Consider the following 23,781-nt stretch of genomic DNA (forward strand, 5'->3'; position numbering starts at 1 on the left):
TTCTTTGTTTCACTTGGATTCTACCTAGCACAACTCATTTTGGGAAATTATCCTGTTAATGAAATAGTTATGAATTATTCCCCTTACAAACAGATATCCACGACTGGTCAAATTATGATTCACTTTCACATAATTTTATAATGGTATGGGATTGGTTGTTTTGTCTTTTAAAATCATTCGGTTCAACACGCTTTAAAAATTGGCTATTTAATATCCACTGTGTGTACCAGACACATTGCAACACATTACTTTGGGTCAAGATTATTTTAGCAAGATATCCTCCAGAGCATAAATCACCTAATGTACCATAGTAACATCTAGACAAGATGTCTTGAGCCGAAATAATCAAAGGAGTATTTATCTTTATCATTTGAAACATTCAGGCTGTTAATTGTACTATGAATTAATTTTTGGGGAGAATATCTTTTTCTCTATATGAAGATAATTGCTACTTTTCTTCCATAGTTTCTCATCTCAGTAAGTGGAAGTATTGCTGATCCAGATTTCCTAAAAGAAACCTTTGATTCTTCGTTTTTCCTCTTTCTGTGTCCTGTTGGTCACATTTTGGAACCCCTGTACTTCTCTCTGGCTTCAGTGCCACAGCCCAGGTTTCATTTGTCCACTAGATTACTGCAGCATCCTCCTATTACAGTCCCTTCCAGTCTCTTCCTCATCTCAGAGCCAGGATGATCTTTTTGTAGTGTAAGTCTCTTCATTCCGCTACCCTGCTTAAAACCTTTCAGTGTATTTTCTCTAAGTGATGCTGTCAGGGTCCTTCAGAACATGGTTTCTGTTTGTGTTTCAAGGCTTACTTCAGTGTTTTGTTTTTCTTGGTTTATCCAGCCTTTCCACGACTGTTACTGCTCACTAGATTCCTTACGTTCCCTGCCTTCCTCCCTAAAACATTTGTGTTTTCACTCTCCCCATCCATCCTTTCAGGTCTAAACACCAGTGACGCTTTCTTCAAGATGTATTCCCATACTGCTGAATTTGGTTAGGGTTTCCTCTGTGTGTGTCACTGGAAAATTGTTATTACTTCCTTGTTTGTCTTTGTTCTTTTCTGCGACAGAAGCTTGATATGCTTAGTCACCACTTTTTCCACAACTTAGGGCAGTAATGGTTCCTGTCACATGGCAGCCTGCTCAGGTGTTTGTTAATTTGTGACTTTTAAATATACTGTGACCGCTGCATCATAAAGAGACCCATGATGTGGCAGGACAATCAACATAGGCACATGATGTTGGATACACCTTTATACTGAAGAAATGTCAGTATATCCTTTTTAAATAAAGACCAAGAAAGTACACAGTCTAGGTCAAATCTGGCCCACTAGCCTTTTATAAGAACCACAAGCTAAGAAAGGGTTTTTTTTTTTAAGTGCTTAAAAAGAAGTTAAAAGGAAAATATTTTATGTTACAACTTTGTCATATGAAATTCATATTTCACTGTCCATAAATAAAAGTTTAATTGGAACATGGCCAGACTCATTTGTCTACATCTTGTTAGTTGCTGCTTTTGTACTATAACAGAGATGAGTGGTTTTAACAGAAACTGTATGGGTAGCAAAGCCTAATATATTTACGGTCTGACTCTGCAAAAAATGTTGACTTCTTTTAAAATAATTTCCATGACATGAGAACATATAAATATAATTAGGGCATAATTAAGTTAGTTGTCTGTTTCCTTTTTTCCCTCCCTCTGATTTCAGGGTTTAAGTATGTCCATTAAGAGAATATCATTTGAGTTCTGGAAACTATATTCCCACCTCTCTGCTTTATATATACCTAGATCTTTTTGAAACTTGAACATTGCAGATTAGATATTGAGAAAATGGGGACTTCAAATTCTACCAGATTATGTAGACAAAACCAGCATAGATGGCTTGTCCCACATCCAACGTTCTAAAATCATTCTTTTCCTAAATAGTATTGAGTCCTAAAATGTTCTGTTTTTTACAGTTAAGGATAAAGAGGAAACAACTTTTTACGCTATTGGATACAGTCAAATAAAATAGGATGCTACAGCCCTTTTATAAATTTTGAATCCTTTTTTGCAAATATGTTATCCTGCAGAAAAATAGACCCAGCCATGTTTTGGTTGTGTAATCTATTACTAACTATCGGAAAAACTTTGTTAGGGTTTATTATTAGGCAATATAGAACCTTCATTTTACATCATTTAATAAAATCAAATGGTTTTTACAACATTGTTTACATTTTGTTTAAAAATATTTTATTGAGAAAATACTTAATTAACTTTGTTTTATTTTTAGGGTTATATCCTGTGTTGTGACCTCATGGTTTAAGTGGGAATAAAGATGAGTATAAGCAGTGATGAGGTCAACTTCTTGGTATATAGATACTTGCAAGAGTCAGGTGAGTACTTTCATAAAGTAAATAGGCCTCAAATTATTTTAATATTCTCAAAATAACCTTTTATGCATTTGAAATTTGTATCAGTCCAAACTGTTGAACTTTGTATGTTTCCTTAATGTCTGGACTGCCATTTTAAAGCTATGTGTTACTGCATGGTTTAACTCTCTGACTCTTTCAAATATGTTGGGATCATGTCAGGCAAATATTTGTTAACAAATGGTTTGGCTTTCAGTGTTCAAAGACCATTTTTATAAGTTGTTACGAAGTGAGATTGCACACGGTTAGTAGGAACATATAAACTCTCAGGTACCATCAGTTTGATAATGTATATTTACAGTCCTCCGCTAAATGTTACTGATCCTAATTGCAGTAACTAAATTAACAGTAATTTTTCAGAATGCTTTCATAATCATTATCCCAATTGATTTAGATTATCCTTGACCTGAATTCTACTAATGTGTTTATTGGCAGGTGATTAATAAATATAAATCATTGGAAGCCTTTTATAATAAATATTAAATAAATCAGTGATCATTTTAAAACAGATTAAGAGGCATTATTATAAAACAGAAGGAAGAGTACAAAGGAAAATGTGGGATGAATTAAGCAAAAATTGTAAAAGTAGAAGAGAAAAAAATCTTGAGGGTGGATAGGGCACAGGACGTGGGAAAGATTGACGTCAGTGGTGAGTTCAGATTGTTAGTATGAGTTGGAACTATTTGGTAGTTGAAAATACGCTGGAGAGGTTGAATTTTAGAAATCATAAAGTTGGAATGTTGTAATTGTAAGGTGAGGCACAGTGTATAAAAAAGTAACTATGGTAGTGGCGTGTGAGGGAGGACAGAAAGGCATAGAGTAGGAATTGAGCCCTCAGTTTTGGTTTTGAAACTACAGTTAATTCTTCTTACAGGGCTTAGTAATTGTCCTGTTTCATACAGGGAATGCAAACATGGCTTTAGATCTTAGACCCCACTGCTTGCTGAGCTGTTCTCAGCTGCACTCTAGTTCTGAGCTTTGTTCTCCGGTGGAGGTTTTCTATTCGCAGGCACGGTCACTGCTCTCTCTGGCCTGAAACAGCTGAGAAAATGATGTCTAATGAGGGCCAGAAAGGGAAAAAGAGAGAAGAGACTAAAAGTAACCAACTAAGGCAGAATAATTTGTTGTGAAGCTTTGAAATGGAAAGATCTTGTTTTGTTTTCTTTTTCAACTGGCAAACTGATATTGAAGGCAGATCCAAAGACAATATCCACTGAATATTTTGAGGACGATTAAAATGATCAACAAAGTGGAAAAAGTAGTGACCCGACCTGGTGATTATTACATATATAACACATATGCCTTGATACAACGCACGTGCCTTGATACTATTATTTAGTACCTTTGTCCAAAATTGGAAGAATTGTTAGGTCAAAACAGACTCCTGCTTTTTCTGTCTTTGAATCTGACCACATTTAAGCCAGAGCTTTTGAGGCTTTGGACACTAAAGGAGAAAACATTGTGAAGGATCAGTGGATGAGGAATGTATGCAGTGGTTCATTAAGTGTGTTGTAAAGGCAATTGCTCCGGTTGAATCTTATGGAACTGCTGTTTTGGGAGATGAGCTCAGTCGCATCCTGTGATGAGATGAAATGGGGCAAGGTGGAGTTAGACAGATTTTATTTGCAAACAGAAGCCCACAAAGTGATAATACTCTGAATTAATTTCTGAAAAAGTATCCAACGGTTAAATATTATCAAAAGTCTTCTTAAAGTTGCCTGTGTTCTCAGAGAAAACCCTTTGAAATTTCCTGTTTTAAGGTGTTTTATGTTGCAGTAAAAATACAGCAGGAATTATATTTTAAAAAACAACCTCATGTGGTAGACTGCTGTTTATCATATTAAGTCCTTCATAATTGTTTACTGTGTTCTTAGTTGTGCTTTGTGTATTTAGAAAGGTTTATACTTAACAGTGTACTGGTAATGAAGTGTGATGTTAAGCCACATCTCTCAACATGTAAACACCAGTCCCTTTATTAAATTTGTAACTTCCTATTTACATTATGATTTATAGGAGAAAATCAGATTCAACTAATGACATTTTGACTTATGGCAGTTTTTCTAGGAATGCAACTTGCCATAAATTTAAGAACCGCCTATACCAGAGTTCTAAAGTTTGATCCTCTGACCACCTGCATCAGGATCACTTAGAGAACGGCGAGTGGGGCCCAGGAATCTGCATTTTACAAATGCCCCAGGTGATTCTTAGGCATAATAAAGTTTGAAAGCCACTGGTCCATATTAGGTGTAGGACAATTAGAACTTGACAAGAAAGTTGACAACAGGTATGTAGCATGTTCACGATATCTTGAAAGAAAAATTATATTTAGTAATTATTCAAGATAAAATAGAAAGCATGAAATGTACACATTGAGATTTGGAGTGTGAGAATATCTCCTAAACAGGGAGCTGCCACTAAAAGTGGTGTATTTCTATTTATAGGCAAGATTTTGCAGGAATGAGGAGGCATGTTTATATCATGAGGATACCATGAGACATTCATTTGAAGTTACTTACGGAAGTAGGAAATGGGAAAGAGTTTAAGAAATTTATAGTTCTGTCAGCTCAGATCAGGTTTCAGATGGAGCTCAGAATCTAACTCGTCTTAGCACTTGAGACTTACTCCAAAGCTGTTTCTTGGTTCTGATCTCTAATTAGACATAGAAATGGCCATTTTTGCAATTGATTCAATTTTGGAATCCAGTAACTCCTTTTCTGGGTGGTTTTAGGTGTATTTCCATGTACTTATCACTGTTAACTTATAAGAGATAATTACTGAGGGTCAGTCATTAAATGTCTAAGAAATATGCAAGTTACTTTAAGGCCATAAGAATTTCTCTTCAATGATTTGAAGCAATACAGAAGGAACTAGAATCTTAATATTGCTACTTTCCCTATAAAAGAGTACTGAATTGGATTAGGAGATAGGAAGAAAAGAAATAATCATGACAAAGTGTCTGTGAAAAGACCTTCAAAGGACTGGTTTGTAAAGACTACCCACTAAGGAAAGTAAAATTCTTTTCTTGCTTGTCTCATTACTTGGAAGCTCTCAGAAAGTCCAAAAAACACCTTATGAAAGTTTGTTCTGTTTTGATAGGTACATAATTTAGAATAATGTTTTTCAATAAGAACTTCTAATATTTGCTTTCTATAAACAGTGTTTAATGTTGACTGGACTGTGGTATCCATCCCCAGAGAGGATAAAACCCCTTAAATTGTTTTCATCTTAAATACTTTTACTATGTGATGATCATCCTATTATGACTATTACCAGCTCTAGAAGATATTATCTATTAAAAGCCCCTCTCCTCTTCTCAAATTATGTAACTTTTGATTTTTTTCCCCTTCATCTGTAAACATTTGTTGAAAAGGGATTATATTGTGATATTCAGCCGCATATGTTTTATAGACTTTTGTTTGAAATAAATCATCCTCCTCTACTCATCGAAACTAATTAAGAGGAAAGTATATTTATTGTAGGATATCTGTATTAAGTATTGGAACTTTTTTTTTTTTTTTTTAATTCTGTCTCCAGGAAGTTCACCCTAAGCAAATTACTTTGGTATCCATTTTGTACTTTTGTGAACTAGACCTAGGCTTTCATATTCAATAAAAATTTCCTAGGGAATAAAATTTTTTCTCTTTTGAGATGAAAATTGAGTGTATTTGACAGTGTAGTACCGTAAGTAATGATTGACTTGATTATGCAGTATGCCCCATTTAATTAGCCTTCGCCCAAGGGCATTAATAATTTGATTGCCCTAATAACTCACATCTAGCAACCATATGCAGAATAAGCACAAAGAGGTACATGCTAAGTGTGTGGAACAGAACTTGATGCTTTGTTAACTTTAGGAGATTTAAGGTGGTTTGGACCTTTTAAATTTCCCTCTCCCCCTTTTTTCCCTTTTCCTCTTGTACATCACCTTTGACTCTCGTGTAGTTATTTGCGTGTTTATTTTTTTCCTAGAGAAATTGTACCTGGCAGTCACTTGTGACCGTTGTGCTACCGTTTTTCTTGTTGCTCTGTATAAGATGTAATTTTATTATGCGTAAATTGTGTATTTGGTTTGGGGGAGAATTCTTGATTCTAGATAAAGCTGTCATCTATTTCAGGTTTAAGAGCTCAATGACATTTCTGTTCTGTGAAACAGTTGATTTTGTGATTGAAGACTAATTGGAAAATGCAAAAGCAATATGTCCTTACCACTGAGCTATTTTTTAGATTGTGATTCTGAATGTTACAATTTTTTTTAAATCCTCATGTTTTTAGAACTGAGGTTCATCTTGCCATATAGTCTCCATTTATGAGAAGGTGATGATATATGCAAGCTCAGAGTATTTGATTCATGAAACATCATCTTGTCTTTCCCAGCCCCCTGCTCCACTGTTCGCTAACTTTTTCAAGTCTCTCTAGATAGAGAGGCTTTGTACCATACCACTTTTTCTGAGATGATGCTTCCGTGAGATGTTCTAGTATTTGTTTATAAGATCATACACACTTAATTTAGACATCTAAACATGTTATAGTAGGCACAAGCTAACCAGAATGTTTATGTATAACATTAAGGTTCTGATCTATAATACCAAAGAGCCTGTTCGTTGGTTCTTTTCATTTAATGATTTTGTGTTAACCCCTACGATGGCTAAGAAAATGTCAGCAAATGACAGTGTAGTTTCTTTTGATTCAGATAAAAGTAAATGAGCTATACAAACATTCCTTCCTCCGTATCCTCCTTCTGGTGCCACTTTATAAACAGACTTTAACAACAAGGCTGAATGGCGTCAGGTTAAACTGCCTATCAGTGCCACTAGCTGTGAAGGCCTGGAGTGAGCAGAGCTCAGGATTGGATATGTCCACTTTTAGTCTTATCATTTTTATGAGTAAATGGCCAGCTGCAGAAGTGCAAGTTAGGTATATATAATTTTGCTTTGTAATCAAATCAAATATGCAGTAACATTGATTTGTCACATAGAATTGTTGTACACATGACTAATTAACAACAAAAAAAATAAAAACAGTAGGTTGTCAAAAATAGTGGTAAACTGTATACTTTGAAATCACTTTTTCTCTTTTATAAGCTGAATGACTATTTTTTGCTGATAGAAGAAATTCCTATTTACACATCACTACTGACATACTTGTTAAAAGATAAATGTCCTTTAATAGTTGCCAGAGAACTATTCAATTTTAATAGTAATCTTGTGTTTGTTTGTTTGTTTGTTTGTTTTTTTAGGATAGCCTAGCATAGTGGAGGGTATAGGGAAACATAAATTGCTGATGGCATTGTAGATTTTCACAATTTGGGGGCAAAACAGTTGAGCAATTGTGAAAACTTCCTATAAAATGTTCATGTTCCCCTCAACTTTTGAGGGGAATTCATTCTAAGGAGAAAAAAGTATATACATGGCAAAGTCCTATACATGTAGATATTTGAGGAGAGATTCCTAAGTAGTAAGCATTTGGAAAGTCCAAATACCCATCGATGGGATGAATAATTTACTTCTTGAGTACATTTATTGTCTGAATAGTATGATAATATTAAAATTATTTCAGAAAATACAATTTATATGGGATGTTCATGGTTTTATATATATATATATATATATTTATATATATATATATATATATATATATAAAACCATGAACATCCCATATAAATATATATATATATATATATATATATATATATATATATATGGACAAAATTAGGGCACAGAATTGTATAGCTTGATGTGTTATATTGTGATGGAGGAAAACTGTATAAAGGAAAAAAGGAAATATAAAATATTAACAGTTGCATTTGAGTTTGCTATTGTATGATAATATTAAAATTATTTCAGAAAATTATTTCAGAAAATACAATTTATATGGGATGTTCATGGTTTTATATATATATATATATATTTATATATATATATATATATATATAAAACCATGAACATCCCATATAAATATATATATATATATATATATATATATATATATGGACAAAATTAGGGCACAGAATTGTATAGCTTGATGTGTTATATTGTGATGGAGGAAAACTGTATAAAGGAAAAAAGGAAATATAAAATATTAACAGTTGCATTTGAGTTTGCTATTGTAATTTTTTTTTCTTCTCCACATTGTCCTTTATTTTAAGTGCTGTATCTCAGTCTTCAACATGCGAGATCCTCTATAGCATTTCCCCCCCTAATTCTTTACACCTTTGTAAAATCTTTAAGCATTTAAGTATGGAACTTTTGAATAAACAGAAGTCTGGGTCTGTAGGGGACAGTTGGAAGTGGATTTGGGGGCAAGGAAGTGTATGGTGATGGGAACAAGGATATAAGTTTCTAGGTTTTTCTTACCTGAAGTTTAAATAGGATCTTGGATAAATTAGATTTTCGTTCTGGACTGTGTTATGATAACAGTTAAGCTTTGTTTGTTGGTTCAGACAGTCCATACCATAGCCATAATGTCCAAGGCCCATTTTCACATTCCTATTTGCAAAGTACAGTTGGCATGCTCTGGAGGACTAACATGTCTTTGAGATTACGATCCCTGTCATCCCAAGGGAAAGCACTCCTTGTAACAAGCACTGTATAGCAAACAGTTGTTTTGTGATCTTGTTTCTTATGTGAGAACCATGTGTAGTCTCATGAGTGACCATGCCTCCCTCACTCTGGCCACTGCTTGTCTTCATTCCTGAGTTACTGTATACTGAACCTAATGGTTTTTAGCCTTATTCCCTTCTGGAGTCTCTTCTGCCTCCCAAATCTTAATCACCGTAGCAAATTTGTAGAGTACTTGATTACAGAGGTATTATTTATATCAGATTTGTTCTCACTCCTGAAAAGAAGGGATGCTGTTTTAAGCAGTCAAGCCAGACTTCCAGCATCTCACAGATTTAGGTAGACCCTCTTTGCCTTCTATTCTGTAAATCAAAAGTTGCCCCTGGAAAAGTATTTTCTGCGTATATATTTACAGATAAACCAAAATCTTTTTTGGCATAACCCAGTTCAAGTTTTAGTTTTGCTTAAGTCCTATGCTTTTTTTCTTGGATTCATAGATATTCTGATGTGTCAAAATACATTAAAATTTTTTTTTCAACGTTTATTTATTTTTGGGACAGAGAGAGACAGAGCATGAACGGGGGAGGGGCAGAGAGAGAGGGAGACACAGAATCGGAAACAGGCTCCAGGCTCTGAGCCATCAGCCCAGAGCCTGACGCGGGGCTCGAACTCACGGACCACGAGATTGTGACCTGGCTGAAGTCGGACGCTTAACCGACGGCACCACCCAGGCGCCCCAGCCAAAATACATTATAGTAGAATTGCATTCTGATTTAACAAATGTTTATTGAGCATTAGTTAAATTAGGTAACATTCTAGATTTCTAGGTTCTAGTTCTAGGTTCTAATAGTCATTCCTAGGAGACTAGGCCCTAGTAAATGAAAAGATTTACTAGGCATAAACTCTTCAAGCTGCCCAGTGTAGTAGTTACACACATGCATACAGTCCTGCACACACACAAGATAACCATTCAGTGTGGTAAATACCATACATACACAAATTTTAGGATTAGTATAGAAGAGAATGATCCACCCTCTGGGGTAGTGAAAGGAAGGACTTTACCTCCATTCAGATAGGAGAAAAGGACTTTGGAACATACAAGGTACAAAAATATGAGATAGCATTAATGTATTCACAGTGTTACCTGTAACTGGCAAATACTTGAATTTAATGTGCAATGGACAAAAGGGTGGGGGCATGGAATTGGGAAGATGAGTCTGGAGAGATAGATAGGGTCAGATTACAAAGGTAACTGTGTGTCATACTTAGTTTGGTCCTTATTAGGAAGGTCAAAGGGATCATTGAAAATGCCCACATAAGGAGTGATATGATTGGTTTTGTTTCACAGGTAATACTCTAGTTGTAGTGTGACAGATGGGCTGAGCTGGAGAACAAGGAAAGGAACTTAGGGCAGTAACTGTAGGCAAAAGATGATGGGGACTAAACTCCAGGTTCTAGCAGAAAAGGAAAGCTGATGACAGAGACCAGAGAGGTAGGATTGATAGAATTTTGTGAATGGTGGAACATCAGGAGCCCAGGTAAAACTTAGGACGACTTTGAAATGTAATAAAGTAAGGTCAAATTTCTAAGGAAAAACAAGTTTTAAGGAGAGGAATAAGAAAAGTAGTTGTGTGGGGCACCTGGGTGGCTCACTCGGTTGAGTGTCCCGATGCATTGGGCTTTGTGGTGACAGCTCAGAGCCTGGAGCCTGCTTCGGATTCTGTGTCTCCCACTCTCTCTGCCCCTCCTCCGCTCATATTCTCTCTCTCTCTCTCTCTCTCTCTCTCTCTCTCTCTCTCTCTCTCTCTCTCAAAAATAAATAAACACCAAGAAATTTTTTTTAATAAGTAGTCTTGAACATAATTTTAAGCTGCCATATAATGCTATGACTAGAAATAATAAAAATTACGGTTCAATTCCACATTTATTGAAACAGGGTTTTTAATTATGGACCATTTTTAGGGTAGACATTAATGAGAAGTGTCAAAACAGTGCTAATAACCCCTTCAGAGTTATTTTCTCACTATTTGAGAACATTGTAAGCACAATGTGTGATAACTAGAGATGGATGTAAGGACCTGTGATAGTTTCTCTCCTGGTCTGACAGAACAAATTCAGGGTATATGCAATATTTTAGCCAGAAATTGACATTGTTCCACCTGCAACTCTTCAAGCTTGGACATAAGCTTGAACTCTAATTTAAACGGGGTGTAAATATGATGATTTTGATGGTTTAAATTGTACTCGTGAATTAGAGAGTACAAATGTCATGGACTTTGCTAAAATTTTGTGAGGCTTATGAAAATCACAACACTTCAAAAATGTTGTGAATGAGATGTCTTAATGTTTCATGCAGTACTAACACCACTTTCTAGCACCCTGAGTTGAAACCGAACAATGATGTAATCCTTTATTTTCCATTAGTAAACAGGAGCTCACTCTGTCTTCGCTTTATCTTTGACTACATTCTAACTTAATTGTTCCATAGGAGCAGCAGAATGTAGTGGTTACCTCCATCGTCTCTGAATGGATTTAAATCCTTATCCTCTTAAAGAACATGTGATCGATCTATCTATCTATCTATCTATCTAATATACTCAGACATAAAAAATGAAATCTTGCCATTTGCAACAATATGGGTGGAGCTAGACAGTATTGTGCTAAGCTAACTCAGAGAAAGACAAATACCTAATATGATCTCAGTTATATGTGGAATTTAAGAAATAAAACAAATGGGGAAAAAGGAGAAGCAAACCAAGAAACAGACTCTTAACTATAGAGAACACACTGATGGTTATCAGAGGGGAGGTGGATGGGTAAAGTAGATGATGAGGATTAAGGAGTGCACTTGTGATGAGCACCAGGTGTTGTACTGAAGTGTGGAATCACTGTTTTGTACACCTGAAACTAATATTACACTGTATGGTAACTGGAATTTAAATAAAAACTTAAATCCTTATCCTCTTATGGCTGTTTTCCTATCTGCTGACTCAGATTATAAAATAATAAAACTATATATGTGTGCATGGTGTAGACCCTCCATACATGGTATTGTCCCTCTTGAAGTCTTGTTAAATCTTTAAGCCACTGGGCTGTTTAGCTCCCCCTGTTTATGACTTACTGCAGAATTTAAGGAGGAGTGTGTATAATTAAAAACAGGACTCTCCAACCTCATGCGCATGGATTTCACTGCCTTATGTTTTACCCTCTCTTTCCATCCTTCCTGGCCTTTATTCTTAGCCTTCTACCCTGGAAACCTGGAATCTACTTATATTCAGGTAGTTCTGAGTTTCCTAATAGCGACAATGCAGAATTATGCTCGCTTTCATTGATATGTTTCTTAGTTTCATTGCTGTGTTTCTTAGCCATCTCTGTGAGCTCAAATTAAGCTAAAAATGTGGTTAATAATGATCTTGCCTGTGGGTAAAATCATGAGTTAAAGTCTCAAGTAATCTTTTTTCACTTCTCACTGTGGGTTGCAGGAATGGAATGGCTAGGTGTTTCAAAGAGGGAAGAAAGGAGCCAGGAGGACAACTTTAGGTATACCTTGTCTACTGACCAATTAAAATATTTCCTAGCCACGTGCTTTTTGTGAGTCCAGAGTATTTTATTATACACTGTTCATAAGTGTCACAAGAAGCCTAAAAGTGGAAGCACAAAATCAAAAAGACAAAGAATAGGCACTAAAAAAAACTAGGGTAGGCTAGGCAACAGTTAATTACATAGGTTAAACCAGTTTAAGACACAAGTAAGCCCATATTTAGTTTACCTAGTATGAAAGTTTCTTAACATTTCATATAATGTAATTGAATTGTTTAAAATACATTAATGACATTTGATGATGAGGTCTGAAGGATGTTTAGTAAAGAGAATAACTTCACTTGGGTCTGTGATTTTACTAGAATTTTATGTTTGAGTTTGGACTTGACTTTCATAAAAAGCAAGATCAACATACAGAGATTTTTATTATGTGTTTTGGGTTTAAGTATTTCAAATTAAACTTAGAATTTCTGGTAGAAACTGGATTTTTACTTGCCAACTTTCATTTCCTAAAGCTTTCATTTAGATGGGTTATTACTAAGTGGTAAAGAATTAGTTAAGTGTTTTGGCACTTAACTCATGCATACAGTGAGATTTAAGCATAAAAATTATCTTCATTTTTTATATTAATTTTAGTTGGCTTTTTATTTCCTAAGTTTGAAAAACTGCAAAATATTGGATTTATATGGTGTTTGACAATTTGTATGTAGAAATTTAAATATACTACAGAAATATTAAATGTCACCTTAATTTATCTTGACCTAATTATCTCGAGTGAAGCAATTGACTCCCATGGTTTCCAAAGACTTTTTCCCCTGACTTTAAAGTTTGATGCTATTTTTTTGAGGAAAATTATGTGCCATGGCTAAATTTTATATGCATTATAAGTTTTAAATAGTATTTTATGTAATTAAGGCAAAAAGGTATTTTATGTAATTAAGGCAAAAAAGGGAAATATGTAAAAGTTCATATGTTTGGATTTTGGTACTTCTTTTGTGTAAAAACATTTAATCTTAGCTAACAGTTTGGGATTTCAAATGGATGGATTATGATTTTGAAAGATTACAGAAGTCATTCACTTGTGTCCTATAGCATGTTGCTACTGGGAGAATAAATTCTTATACCTTTCCTTTTGCTTTTAGGATTTTCTCATTCAGCATTTACCTTTGGTATAGAAAGCCATATCAGTCAGTCTAACATAAATGGTGCCCTCGTCCCACCTGCTGCATTGATTTCTATCATCCAGAAAGGTCTACAGTATGTAGAGGCAGAAGTTAGTATTAATGAGGTAAGGAAAAATTATTTCAAATACTAACTCTTAAATATGTCCTTAAGTCTGATATCTTGTTTGTTCATTCATTATCTGACTTTAGTTTTACCAGGTTGACAAAATTGAAGGGTGGTGTTCTTTATGTCACAGTCAGGTTGAACAGGCAAGGCATGTTGGCTCCCAACTGTAAGAACCATCATCTCTGGTTTATTTCCCTCTCTATGGTTTCATAAGTAAATAGTAAGAAATAATTTTCTTCAAAGCAGCTGCATTTTGCTGTGGAATGCTGACACCATAATTGATGGTCTGAAGAATTACAAAACCTCAGGTTATTTGCTTATACCTGATTTTGGAAGGCAGTTTATAATTAAAGCCATGTCTTGATACTATTGCCTAAGGCCCATATATAGGTGGTTTAATTTAGGTGTCAGCCAATTATGACCCATGAGCCAAATCCTGCCTGCTTGCCTGTTTTTGTAAGTTTGATTGGAACACAGCCACACTCATTCACTTAAATATTATCTTCGCTACTTTTGTGCTACAGTGGCATAATTGAATCATTGTGACAGAGACCTTATGCTCTGCAAAGCCTAAGATATTTACTGTTTGGCCTTTCGCACAAAAAGTTTGGAAATCCTGGTCTATCTAGCTGAAAATTTTCATACATGGTCAGGATTTATAATATGTGGAGCTCTTCGTCGTATTTCATGTTTGCAGAGATTAACGTGCTCCCCCTTACCTTTCACAAGTATTTTTAAAACAAGCATCCATGGTTTCTATATCAATATTCATTAGTATAATTATGTGGTATACTAATATTGATTTCATTATTTTTGTTTCCTAATCTGTATAACTGAAAAATCCACTAATACTAAATTAAGTGTGTCCTCATTATCTTTTAGTAGTTTCCGTCCCAAAGTGTCCTGTATTGTGGAGGGTGATAAACAATTTCCACCAGTGGCCAGGGATAAAGTCTCATTTTATCTGAAAAATAAATGTTTTGTAGATTGTAATATAGTACTCTACAATGTATCTTCATTGGGATTAATATTTTTAAGTTACTTAAAATAAATTCTCCTACTCCTCAGATACTCCATTATAAATGACAGCTCAGAAAGAGGTGCTGTGTTTTGTAACTCCGAGCACCCCATCACACCACTGTAGATTGTCGGTTAGTGCATGTTCACCAGCTTACGTGAGTCAGGCCTTACATACACATATTCCCAGCTAATTTGCCCAGTTTCTATTTCTGACTTCTTCTGTGTCTCTTCTTGTGCCCGCTGGAGAACTTTTTTTTTTTTTAATGTTTATTTTTGAAAGAGAAAGGGAGCGAGAGCTGGGGCAGGGCAGAGAGAGAGAGGGAGACAGGATCAGAAGCGGGCTCTGTGCTGAGAGCAGAGAGGCACATAAGGGCTTCAAACTTACGAACTGTGAGATAATGACCAGAGCTGAAGTGGGACACTTAACCGACCGAGCCAGGTGCCCCTGCTGGAGAACTTTTTATTAATTGTGAGCTACCTAATATCAGTGAGAGGAGCTTTGGAAAATTATAGCAACTCCATAAAATTACAGAGCACCAGTCTCAGAGTTAAATGATGGTACTTCTCAAATGTTAGTGTTCATAAGACGACCCTAGAGAGCTTGGTAAAACCCCGGCTTCCTGAGCCCTTTAGAGATTTTGATTCTGTACATTCGAATCTACATTTACAACAAGCTGCCTGGTGTGATGGTGGTGTCATTGTTCCTTGGATCACACTTTGAATGGCACCAGTTAAGAGATCTTGGTTGCCATTGACTAGCTGTGTAACTTCAACAAGTCTTTTAAACCTTATTGTGCTTCCATTTCAACATTAGTAAAATGAGATACGGCCAAATATCTGAAGTCTATTTCTTGTTTAATATTTGAATCAAATCACAGGAAGCTTTGGAGTCCAACAAAACTATTTTAAAAGTTTTTAGTTTTAAGGATCCATTCTCCTGTGGCACCAAGTCTCTTACCATTGTATGAACTATTTCATGTTGGTCATTACTTTTCGCTAACAGAATTTTGGAATCTAATTAATAAACATTTTATCATCTGGGCCTACTTTTTATTCTTTCATTATCTCCACTTTACCTGGCAACATTTAACAGTATGAACTAGAGGAGGAGGAAGATTTAAACACCTATTTGCAGTTGCTTCACCCTAAATGTGTTGTCTTTCATATTTCTTTTCTCACAATTTTCCAAATCCAGGATGGTACCTTGTTTGATGGTCGACCAATAGAGTCTCTGTCACTGATAGATGCCGTAATGCCTGATGTAGTACAAACAAGACAACAAGCTTACAGAGATAAGCTTGCCCAGCAACAAGCGGCAGCCACCGCAGCTGCCACAGCTGCCACAAACCAACAGGGATCTGCAAAAAATGGCGAAAACACAGCGAATGGGGAGGAGAATGGAGCACACACTATAGCAAGTGAGCTGAAATCAGAACTTAAAAAGTTCCCTTTCAGAAGAAGTATCTGGCTTTATGTGGATGTCTCATCTTCTAAACTGAAGTAACATCATCTGTTTCGTTTATGCCAACTGTTTCCCTAACTTATATCACAATTCAGATTTCTGTTCCTAAAGCTCCAGAAAGATAGATTTACTTACATGGATTCTTTTTTTTTTAATATTTAGAAACCATTTTCTACCGTTAGGTAAATTTTCTCGGCTTTTGATTTCTAAAGAAAATTTGTAATGCAGTCTTTAACACACACAGTAAAACTCTGACGTGGAGATAGAAAGGCACCTCTCATGTTATATGAATGATATCAGCAACCCCTACTGGCAGAAACTCAGAATAGTGTTGGCGTGGATTATATTTAGCTCAGATCATTTTGTCATTTTAGCCATGTTTGGCTCTAACCTTGTTGCAGCCTTTCTCCCTGCCTCTCCCCCACCCCAAACACACACTCATCTTTATCTTTTAAAAATAGTATGGTCATACTTAACTAAAGATATACTTAACTTGTCCTCATGTGACAAGTGCTATATAAGCATTTTCACCATTACCTGACAGTTAAAAAACAATTTAAAAGTTACATATTATAAAGGAGGTATTTGCTGGTTAAGAATTATTTTTCCTCCTCAGGATGTTGTAATATTACCTAACTGGTATTTTCCACTTATTTCTGCTGACACAGATAATCATACTGATATGATGGAAGTGGATGGGGATGTTGAAATCCCCCCTAATAAAGCAGTTGTGTTACGGGGCCATGAATCTGAAGTTTTCATCTGTGCCTGGAACCCTGTTAGTGATCTCTTGGCATCAGGGTATGTTTCTCAAAGTGAAACTAAATGTATTTTTAAAAATATTGTACTGAACTATTACACACTTTATAAAAGCATTACTTACATTTCCAGGTTTTTGTTGCTTCTTTGTGGTCCTTTTGCCTTTGTAAATCGTTATTTCTTCGTAAAGAATCTTAGAAGTTTGAATCTTTGAAGTAATCTTAGAAATTTTAATTAAGCTTACTGCTTAAGAAGGTGGCCCAGGGCCCCCAAAATGGAGACTAAGAAAACTCCTGGAGATGGAAATCTCTAAGACTCTAGTTTTTATTTGTCTTATTAATAATAGTATATAAATATGTTGCTTTGGTTCTGGGATACTTGAGAATGTCATGAGATCTTAAATAATCTGTTGCATACTTTATAGGTCTGGAGACTCAACAGCAAGAATATGGAATCTTAGTGAAAATAGCACTAGTGGCTCCACGCAGTTAGTACTTAGACATTGTATACGAGAAGGGGGGCAAGATGTCCCAAGCAACAAGGATGTGACATCCCTAGATTGGAATGTGAGTATCACTGTTAACCACGATGAATGTAGTTACTAATGTACTTAACCTCTCTGGACCTCAGACTAATGGCAGGTTGTGTCCATTTGTCCACGTGTTTTTGAATTTCACTAATAAGAACAACAAACTAGGACTCCCCATTCTGAAGTGTGGTGTTAAAAAAAAACAAAGACTGGCCCTCCAGCAGTCAGACCGAGGTTCAGCTTGCAGCTCTTCAGTTTCCTTGCAGCAGAACCTTTGTAAAACTGGTGGTGGCCCGCTCTGCATCATCTTCCTCACGTGGAAGGTACAAGTGGGATAATGGTACCTACATAAACGAGTTAATAGATGAAAGTCAACAATAAGCACATACTAAATCCTTAACTACGAAGTCCTTTGCTGGGGGAGGAGAGAAATTTACATTAAAAAAGCATGTTCTTCTTTTTCTCATTTGCTATATCAACTGATGAAAACTTGATTGCCTGCCTTTTAGGGGCCATTAGTCTAGGTCACTTCCAGGCTTCATTCAACTGTAGCAGTCTTACACTTCTCCGATTCTGTTTGTCATTCCACATCTTTCAGAGATGACTTGACTGTTCTGACTTAATCAGAAAGTTTGAGCTCCTAGTTGATAAAGCTTCACCCTTTCATTTTCACATACGTGATTAGCAGCTTCATTTGTTTCATGCCCATGATTAATTTGTGAAAAGTTAGCATTTTTACAGTTCTGTATCTTTTCCATGTTGCCTTTTTCTTTCTGCATCCATTTTTTACCTACCCTTCCTATTCTAAGAAACATCTTGGACTATTTCAGTATTACCAAGCATTTAATGGGGTTCGTGGTCCTTTCCTCAGCAAATGAACACCCTTTCCTCCTCTGGCCTGTGTTTGACAGCTTTTTGTGCAGCTTTCCAAAGGATCTTCCGAATCTCATTCCAATGAATGAGGTCTGTTTTTAAAAATGATTGCTCCAGCTAAAGTTTTCAGTTTCTTTGAAATTCTCCCAAAACTCATAGCTACCTTTCTTTAGTGTTGTCTTCCAAAATTTCCAGCAGTATATTTACCCTTTCCCTCCTATGAAGTTAACAATTACAAAAATGAAAAGAGGTTTAGCATGTCACAGTATTGTTTGGTTGTAGGGTCAGGACTAAGAATTATCTTCTCAAATGGGACCTTATTTTTATATCTTAGGTCAGAGGCCTTATCGCCTTGATAATGCTATTTGGTTCAGAGGCCATATGTTAATGAAATTTACAGGTTATACTAAGGATGGTTAACAAATGGTTTGTTGAGCTTGGTGATTCTGAACTGCAAGTTACAGTTTTTAAAAGTGTGGACTTTTCAAACATGCATTATTCACTATGAACTTGATTCTTCCACTAAAAGGGGAAAATGTTATCGTTTAAAATATACTTTTCCTACTGTAGTGGTCCATGAGCTAAGACATTTGGGGACCAGTAGTTTAAAAGAAACTTCCCATTGTGTGGAGTCTGGAAATAAGCTTTTGCTGTTGGTTTCAACATGCTCCTTCTTCCTCAGATAGAACCATAGAGCCAATTCCTGGCAGGACTGAGTCTACAACCTCTAGAACCAGCATCTGTTTGTTTCTCACTTACCTGTACGTAACGTATGGTTTGAGAGGTCTGAAAAAAGGTGATTCTTGTTTTCAATTCCCTTTCCAAACACCATCAAGAAAGCACTTGAGTAAGGCAGGATTTCATTCTGTGTCTTCAGTAGTGTTTACTAATCCCAGTAATAGTCTGTTTCATGCACTCTGTAACTTGCACTTCCGTAGATCTGTCCTTCTGTTGTACCATTCATCAAGGTCAGACACAGCAAGGGAATATAAGATTAGAGAAATTGGTATGGATTTCTCCTTGTGGTAAAGTAGTTCCAGGCAATTGTACTCACTTCATTAACTATAAAGTCAGCCTGTGCTCTTTTCTGGCTTTTTTTCCCCCTTGTATTTATTTATTTATTTATTTATTTATTTGTTTGTTTGTTTGTTTGTTTATTTATTTAATAGGATCTCGTATTGGGAAAGAATTAACAAAGGAAAGAAACATTCAGTGATATTTAAGTATCTGGTCATCTGAAACAGCAGTGTTGTTTGGCTCACACACAATACAAGCTTCATTTAGACAGTAAAAGATTTAGAGGGAGGGCCACATAAAAACTTCTACTTATAACAAAATGTTTTAGCCAATTTTGCTTTTTACTGTTAAATCATTATTATATGATTTTGATGTCCTTCCCAGTCTACCACCCTACTCCCATCTTTCATCATGCGCACCTATGAGAATACTGGAGACCCTAGCACGCATAAAGGTAGTGATGGTCCTGCCTCAGAGTGCTTCCTGTCATTCTTGAGATTTGGATATAAGGCTCACACACTGACTGAATGCTGATTAAATAAATACTAGCTTCACAGCAATAAAGGGTGTTTTGTAGGTCTTTGGTAACATTCCCAAATAGGCAATTTGGGAATTGGCAAACAGAAATTTTGAGGCAGAGAATGTCAAGGATCTGCTATTTCTAAGGTTTAAATATGAAATAGTCTAATTAAATGCCCTTTTTGGATTATATAATTGAAGGAAATGTGTTTCTCTGACAGAGTGAAGGTACACTTCTAGCAACTGGTTCATACGATGGATTTGCCAGAATATGGACTAAAGATGGTAAATGAAGCATTTGTCTTTTCATATATTGTTGTTGATCTAAGTTTAAAGCCTGAAGTAATTTTAATGGGTTTTTTTGTTTGTTTGTTTTTTAAATATTAGGTAACCTTGCTAGCACCTTGGGGCAGCATAAAGGCCCTATATTTGCATTGAAGTGGAATAAGAAAGGAAATTTCATCCTAAGTGCTGGAGTAGACAAGGTAAAAGAACATTAAACTAAGTTTTATAAAGGTTAATGTGTTACAGAGTATAACCTAAAGTAGTATTTTCTTCTGCTAATCATATAAACAACAAAACATTCATATATGGGAAATTCAGGTATGAATTTATGATGATAATAGAAATGCTCTTAGATTTTCTATCCACTTATTCCTGAATTTACTCATCAAAATGCCATTTATTTTATTTTTTTATCTTTGTGACCACGCCTCAGTTTTGGTGGAATTTGTGGGAATAATGAATGTCATACCTCCCATACTCTGCTTCCCTTCTCTTGTTTCTAGTTTATCTCAGCTATGAAAACAGCTCCGGAGTGATTCCATGAGAAATCTTAGAGCCAGTCTGTTAGCTGAACTCCTGGTGTTTAATTGAAAATGTAAGAAATGCAGGATCTTTCCAGCTTTTTTCACCTAGCTAGGCTGGAAAATATGGATAGGTTGAAAATACAGCCTTCTTGCTTTCATTTTCCTGGGTCAGCCCCTTTACCATACCTCCCAAGGTGAATATAGGTTTAAGATTATTTTAATCCAGGGGCACCTGGGTGGCTCAGTAGGTTAAGCATCTGACTTCATTCAGCTCAGGTCTGATCTCACTGTGAGTTCAACCCCCACGTCGGGCTCTTGTGCTGACAGCTCAGAGTCTGGAGCCCACTTTGGATTCTGTGTCTCCCTGGCTCTCTGACCCTCCCCCACTCGTGCTCGCTCTCTCTCTCTCTCTCTCTTTCTGTCTCTCTGTCTCAAAAAAAAATAAAAGATTATTTTAATCCAGGAAAGTATATGATCATAGTTAACTGAATGAGTTGTCAGAAGTAGAGAGAAAAAAAAAAAAAGGAAGGAAAGTAAAGGAGGCCAGGAATAGGAGGGAAATGTTCCATTAATAACCATTGCCACTGTATGATGCTTTACATCCCCAGTTACACTAGTAATGGGAGGGTGTTTAAAGGAGTTCTGAATATATATCCACTCAGATTTATTTGTCATACTTGCATATACTATACAAGACGTTGTCTTCAGTCTTGTCAAAATTCAGGCTGCCGTAATGTATAAATGTGAGCTTTAAAAATCTTAGTATTGAGAATTGGCCGATGACTTTATTAACCAAGAATTTGCCTCCTAATAGCTAAAAAGCTAGAAAAATTTTTTACACTAAATACGCTATTGCAGTTGAGTTTCTAAAGCATTGTAATATAATGTCTGTCTGGTATTTTGTAGACAGATAATAATTATTTGAAGTAAGCTGACTGATGAAAAATCACCAGGGGAAACTGAAACTACTTAATAGTCATTTCCCCCCCCACCAAAAAATGAAATATACTCTCGTACTATTGGGGATAAAATAAATGTTAAAAATTAAATTCACTTTGACATTTCCCATTGCTTTAACATAGTTAGGCATCTTATGTATGCATCTGTCATAAACACCTTTTAACATTACTCTTAATATATTTTCCTTTTCTTTTCTTAGACTACAATTATTTGGGATGCACATACTGGTGAGGCCAAGCAGCAGTTTCCTTTTCATTCAGGTAAATCTTCACAATTTCCATGAGAACTGGAGCTTTCTTCTGTTTTTCTAATTAAACTTATAAAGGGATATAATTTACTTAAAATCTTGAAATATCAAATATCAATCTTGTTACTAGTCCTTTGAAGAGTTTGATGTTCCATGACTTTCAGATTGTTAATTGTCAGGGGATCATCAAACGTTTTCTGTGAAATTTACTGTTAAAAAAGCGTTTGCAGCCTAGTGCAATTAGATCGGTATTATTTAATGGTGAAAACATAGATTTTTTAATCAGGCGGTCTAAGTTTGAATGGCAGTTCCACCCCTACTTAACAAGCTTTAAGACTGAGGAAGTCATTTAAACTTTCTGAGCCTCATTTTCTCTATAAATGAAGGATTATAATTATACTTATTTGTTATAAGGATAAAACTAAATAATGTTTAGGAAAATAATGTATAAACTCATACAAATTAAGGTGTTGTCATTTCTCATTTTGGACTTGTTTCTAAATCGGTCCTCCTGTGTACATGAAATTAAAAAAAATAGGTTTTCCAAGCATTGTTGGAACTTTGGTACTTTGGATGGATTTCTCTTCTAAAAAATCATTTGACATTTAAATACAGTAACTCTGAGCTGACCTCTCCCACCTCCCACCCCCACCCCACCAGCATTCTGTGCTCCTACCTCCTTGATACATAGCCATGCACCAGGTATACAACTTGATGAGTGAACACAGCTGGATTTTAGTACCAGCTCTCCCTGGCTTTGTGCTTTTCTCAGGGAGTTTCCTGATGATAATTACTAATATTAAACAAGATGCCTAATAACTACAGTTGACCCTTGTTAACAACACAGGTTTGAACTGTGCAGGTCCACTTATATACGTGTTTTTGGTTTTTTTGTTTTTTTCCCAGTAAATACAGTTGCAATACTGTAAATTTATTTTCTTTTTTATTATTATTTTCTTAGCATTTTCTTCTCTCTAGCTTACTTTTTATTCTAAGAATACAGTATAAAATTCATACAACATACAAAATATGTGTTAACTGACTGTTTATATTAATTGATAAGGCCTTTGGTCAACAATTAGGCTATTAGTAGTTAGGTTTTGGAAAAGTCAAAAGTTACATGAGGATTTTCAACCGCATGTGGAGGGGGTAGGTCAGGCCCCTATCCCCTGTGTGGTTCAAGGGTCAGCTGTATTAGAACAGTAGTGTTACTATTTTACTTGATTTAACTGCTGCTTTGATGATTTTGTTGTGATTGGGAAGAGTTTTGTTTTGAAAGGTAACTGAAGGTAACTGGTTATTTTCAAATCTTTGGTGACATCCTTTTCACAGATAGCCAGTAGCACAGCATCACCTTTAAAATTAAAACAGCTTCTGACATTTTGGCTTTTTGTCTTTTCTGTTTAGTGTGACTAAACAAGCTAAATAAGGTACAAAAATGACTGTTCTGTAGTACCTAGGTAACATAATTTTGCAAGCATCATTTTAAACAATTCAGCTTGATTAAAGCTTACCACATTTACACATCAGTTTTTGTTTACTTGTTTTACTTCCTTTTCACCTTTGTTTCTAATCTTCACCCAGATAGATTTCTCTTAGGCCTCTGGCTCTTCCACCTAAAAGTTTCTCCTGCCTCCTAAGAGTGATGAAAAGTTGAAATAAGTTAAGTGTTTGGTACTGTTACTAGCTACTCTGTAACCTAAACCACCTTTGTGTTAGAGATGGTGCCCTTAGTAGTATACATGATTCCCTTCAGTCCTGGCTACAACCTGATGAGGTAGGTGGCAT

The 23,781-nt window shown here is 35.6% G+C and overlaps 1 protein-coding gene across 9 annotated transcripts in view; it reads left to right on the plus strand.

The window, feature by feature from the left end:
* TBL1XR1 (TBL1X receptor 1) overlaps positions 1-23,781 on the plus strand; it is a 178,521-nt gene that overhangs the window by 135,280 nt on the left and 19,460 nt on the right. For 5 of the 9 annotated variants that reach the window (XM_045037255.1, XM_045037254.1, XM_011286113.4 and 2 more), the window contains 8 exons: positions 2,273-2,375; positions 13,651-13,796; positions 16,014-16,236; positions 16,949-17,081; positions 17,464-17,605; positions 20,199-20,262; positions 20,365-20,462; positions 21,946-22,006. In XM_045037255.1, the coding sequence (XP_044893190.1) occupies positions 2,318-2,375; positions 13,651-13,796; positions 16,014-16,236; positions 16,949-17,081; positions 17,464-17,605; positions 20,199-20,262; positions 20,365-20,462; positions 21,946-22,006 (925 nt within the window). In that variant the 5' untranslated portion in view covers positions 2,273-2,317. Of the gene's footprint in view, positions 1-2,272; positions 2,376-4,466; positions 4,696-13,650; positions 13,797-16,013; positions 16,237-16,948; positions 17,082-17,463; positions 17,606-20,198; positions 20,263-20,364; positions 20,463-21,945; positions 22,007-23,781 lie in introns of those variants that run through there. The other 4 variants (XM_023260384.2, XM_023260383.2, XM_045037257.1 and 1 more) reach the window with 3 other exon arrangements.

This window comes from Felis catus, chromosome C2, assembly GCF_018350175.1.
Source record: "Felis catus isolate Fca126 chromosome C2, F.catus_Fca126_mat1.0, whole genome shotgun sequence".
Lineage (NCBI taxonomy): Eukaryota > Metazoa > Chordata > Mammalia > Carnivora > Felidae > Felis > Felis catus.